Raw genomic sequence first — 4,507 nt, forward strand, 5'->3', positions numbered from 1 at the left:
TCACTTTGTAGACCAGGCTGGCCTCAAACTCAGAAATCCACCTGCCTCTGCCTCCCAAGTGCTGGATTAAAGGTGTGTGCCACCACTGCTTGGCCCATTTTTTTTTATTATTATTATTAAGTTCTAGCTGCCTGACTCTCACATCATCTCCCCTCAGATCCACCAGACCCTAGGTGAGTATCGCATGTGTGCCCCAGCCTGGAGACTCTCTTGCGCAGTCTGGCAACGCAATCTAGGAGTTCTCTTTAGAACACTGTTCTACACAACTTGTTATATAAAACTCTGGGAATGTGCACAACCATAATATTTGTCTTAANAAAAAAAAAAAATAGTGGTCATCTACTTTGTATTGAACAATTTCCCCTTATCCACAGTTTGGGGGAGTTCTGTTTTCTTGGGTCATTGTAGAAGTCACACTGGGCTTAGAATAATGGTAATCGAGGATGGGCAGCATTTACTTTTATCATGAAAATTAGCTGATAGGCCAATAAAGCAAAGCTTAGACTCGTCCACATCGTGGCTACCAATGAGCTAAGAAACAAAAGACTGACTGTAGAGCAGAGTGGACGATTGATGAGCACCGAAGAAGCAAGGACAGATGCATAGTCATCAAATAAAATATCTACTGCCTTGTAAGCAACATCAAACACCTATGGTTCGCAATGCTAAGTTAAACATTATCAATAACTGATTTATTCCACATAGCTAGTCACCAAAAGCATGTCATGTCTGATCATGCCAATATTACTGTCTGCTCATGGAATGTAGCATGGGAAGCTGCACAGTACCACAAAATGAAGTCATTAATGCACACAGCACACACATGTTCATTTTGTGTGGTACCGCAACATGATGTGGTTTATCTAAAAAATTCCCATTGTTACAAAAATAAAAACTTTTAAGATTCATATTTTATTTTTTAAACTTTTAAAAAATTATTTATTTACTTTATGTATGTAAGTACACTGTAGCTGTCTTCAGACATACCAGAAGAGGGCATCGGATCCCATTACAGATGGTTGTGAGCCACCATGTGGGTGCTGGGAATTGAACCTGGGACCTCTGGAAAAGCAGCCATTACTCTTAACCCCTGAGTCATCTCTCCAGCCCCAATTCATGGAATTTTAAATGAGTTACAACTTTGTGCTAGGCTCCCTTCATAGCTACCCTGGACCACAAGCACCACAGTGCGGGTCAGATATCCGTGTCTTAAGAAGCTTCACAGCAATTGGTACAGTTCTGAAAAAAAAGGCCACACCACAGCAGGAGAAAAGCAGCCCACGAGATACAATCCCCTTAAATCTGAGAGGCAAAGAGGTGCCTCAACCACACAGCATGTACACCCAGGCCCCAGTCTCAACAAGGCACTGACAGAATATCTGCTAGCGTGATAAGCCAGAGGGTAGCTCACATCTGCAATCCCAGCACAACGATCAGAAGTCCAAGGTCATCCTCAGCTACATACTGAGTTGGAGTCTAGCCTGGTATATAAGAGAACCTGTCTCAAAAACAAACATCATTCCGGGCTGGTGAGATGGCTCAGTGGGTAAGAGCACCCGACTGCTCTTCTGAAGGTCCGGAGTTCAAATCCCAGCAACCACATGGTGGCTCACAACCATCCGTAATGAGATCTGACGTCCTCTTCTGGAGTGTCTGAAGACAGCTACAGTGTACTTACATATAATAAAAATAAATAAATCTTTAAAAAAAAAACAAAACAAACATCATTCCTCGCTCCAGTCTCTCCCAAATTCAGTAACAAACATTGGTTTCCTTATCATATCAATTCCTTCAAGCGATGACTTTTGCTTTTCTATATACATAGTTTTAACTCAGGACTCATTGGTCCTTATTCCATTTAACTCACTGATTAATAAGTACTAGCTCTTCCCTTTAGCACTCTGAACATGCTGTGAGGTACTCTTGCCAAAGCACGCAGTTGTTTCCCACCGCAGAGAATGAAGGTCACATGCCCTCATAAGCCCTGCAAGGTCTACCACACTCAACTCCAACCATTTCTCCTGGTCCCATCGCTACCTTTCACTGTCTGTTATAGTTTTCAGTTCCTTGGCAAATACTTCAAAAACCTAGAATCATTTTGGGTTATGCTTTTATACAAATCATACAAGGGTTCTAAATAAATAATTCATATATAGAGACTTTGCTAAAATCAAAATTAAAAAACCCTTATCTTGAAAGGCAATTGGTTAGAACCTGCTAAAAGGATATGGAAACTGAAGAAATCCTGCACAGTTGGCTGGAGAAGCCCTTGGGGCTGGGGCACAGAGCAGCAGCCGGAGTCAGTGTCAGTTCTCCCAACAGGCCCATGTCAGCCTTGGCATCAGGGATGAACAGTGGGGCCGGATGTCCTAGCACAGGGTGGATTCTGCTGCAGTGTGGTTCACTCCAATTCAACTTTGGTTTACTATTTAAAAACATACAAATTTAACTTTTGTTTTCAAGAACTAATTTAATTAGTTTAATTAAGCTAATTTAATTTAAATGGACATTTAAAATTCCTCAACTTCTCAGTATACACATAGCCCATTTTATCTGTATCTGGTCAGATAAATAGGCATTACAAAGATTATATCTTTGCTCCTGTTTTTGTTGTCTCTCTGATAGTTCTTATTCTAAAATTATAATTTTTCCATTACAATTATAGTCTATGGGTCCAAGCATATGTTTCTGAAATCACTCAAAGACTAGCACTGTGTGTGCGTGTGTGTGTGTGTGTGTGTGTGTGTGTGTGACAACTGTGAGCAAATGGCTTAAATAAAAGTGGCCACGAGCCAGGCGTGGTGGCACACGCCTTTAATCCTAGCACTTGGGAGGCAGAGGCAGGCAGATTTTTGAGTTCGAGGCCAGCCTGGTCTACAGAGTGAGTTCCAGGACAGCCAGGGCTACACAGAGAAACCCTGTCTCGAAAAACAAAAAAACAAAAAACAAACAAACAAAAAAAAACCCCATGACTTCTGCACACACTATTCCTTCCTGTGTGCAGGGGTGAGGGAACAATGAAGCTCTCATTCTTCCCAACAAAGAAGGTGGTTGATTTATTTATTGCCCAACACTTCTTTTCCAAACAGAAGAGATACAAGAAGAGAGAAGAGAAAGACAAGAAGGGGAAGAAAGAGGAAAGGAAAAGGCAGGCAGACCATTTCTAGCTTCTATCAATATTCATGCTCAAAATAGGGGAGAGTAAGCAGCAGGGACCGTGACCTTGCCTTTACCTCACATAGCGCTGAAAACCCACAACAAGAGTGACTCCATTGTCCAGTCTCAAAGTAGGTTCATTCTCTGCCCTGCAAATCAAACCAAAACCAAAATCTAAGTCATCTCTCAAATCCATCATGATTTGATTGTATGACTACAAATAACCAGAGATAACTGGAATTCAGCAACCAGAACCAAAAAATAAAATAATAAAAAATAATAATAAAATCGCAACCTTTAAGCTCATTCCCTGGGCTGATGAGATGACTCAGCAGGTAAGAGCACTGACTGCTCTTCCGAAGGTCCTGAGTTCAAATCCCAGCAACCACATGGTGGCTCACAACCACTGTAATGAGATCTGACACCCTCTTCTGGTGCATCTGAAGACAGCTACAGTGTACTTATGTATAATAATAAATAAATCTTTGGGCCAGAGCAAGCAGGAACTGAGTGAGCAGAGTTGACCAGAGCAAGCAGGGCCAACCAGAGTGAGTGGGGTTGACTGGAGCAAGCAGAGGTCCTAAAAAAAAAAAAAATTCAATTCCCACCAACCACATGAAGGCTCACAACCATCTGTACAGCTACAGTGCACTCACATACATAAAATAAACAAACAAACCTTACGCTCACTCCCCTCAGTGAGAGGGAGAAACATGTTAAGATTGAGATGAGCATATTTGTTTGTTAAAAGCTAATATAGAATAAGAAAATGTGAGAGTCTCAGAATTAGTATTAAGGATATTTTGAACTAAAATTGAAATTGTAAACCTACTAGAAACCCAGGACAATAATGCTTAAAATTCATTCAAAGCCATAAAATTGCTTACAGACCCAAAGATCTCTGCAGAGAGGATCCCATTCACCGTTACACTGAAATGAAACTTGAGCTGCAAAACAACGAATGAAGGGTGAGATTTCACAACAGGCAGGATAGGAATTTAAAATGTCCACAGTAGAAACAGTAGAAAGTACAAGAGAAGAACTGTGGCTCATATATCCGACCCACAGGACTCAGTGAGGACAGGGGTCCCAGGGAGCTACTAGAAGAGGACTCAGAACATCTCTCTCTTCCCCACAGGCCAGAACCACACTACCACTGAAGCTGCTGGGACCAGTGCCCCACCCTGATGCCCACAGCACCACACGGAACTGCTAGAGTCAGAGGGATCTGAGAACTTCATTTTCTTCCTTCTTTCTTCTTCTTCTTCTTCTTCTTCTTCTTCTTCTTCTTCTTCTTCTTCTTCTTCTTCTTCTTCTTCTTCTTCTTCTTCTTCCTCTCTCTCTCTCTCTC

At 41.6% G+C, this 4,507-nt stretch overlaps 1 protein-coding gene across 1 annotated transcript in view; it reads right to left on the reverse strand.

The window, feature by feature from the left end:
• Positions 1 to 4,507, reverse strand: part of C19H11orf80 (chromosome 19 C11orf80 homolog) — a 74,135-nt gene that overhangs the window by 31,067 nt on the left and 38,561 nt on the right. Inside the window, exons 6-8 of the mRNA XM_021151260.2 lie at positions 4,048 to 4,103; positions 3,234 to 3,305; positions 2,230 to 2,425 (exon numbers count right to left, since the gene is read on the reverse strand). Coding sequence (XP_021006919.1) covers positions 2,230 to 2,425; positions 3,234 to 3,305; positions 4,048 to 4,103 — 324 coding nt within the window. The remainder of the gene's footprint in view (positions 1 to 2,229; positions 2,426 to 3,233; positions 3,306 to 4,047; positions 4,104 to 4,507) is intronic.

This window comes from Mus caroli, chromosome 19 (assembly GCF_900094665.2).
Source record: "Mus caroli chromosome 19, CAROLI_EIJ_v1.1, whole genome shotgun sequence".
Taxonomy (NCBI): Eukaryota; Metazoa; Chordata; class Mammalia; order Rodentia; family Muridae; genus Mus; species Mus caroli.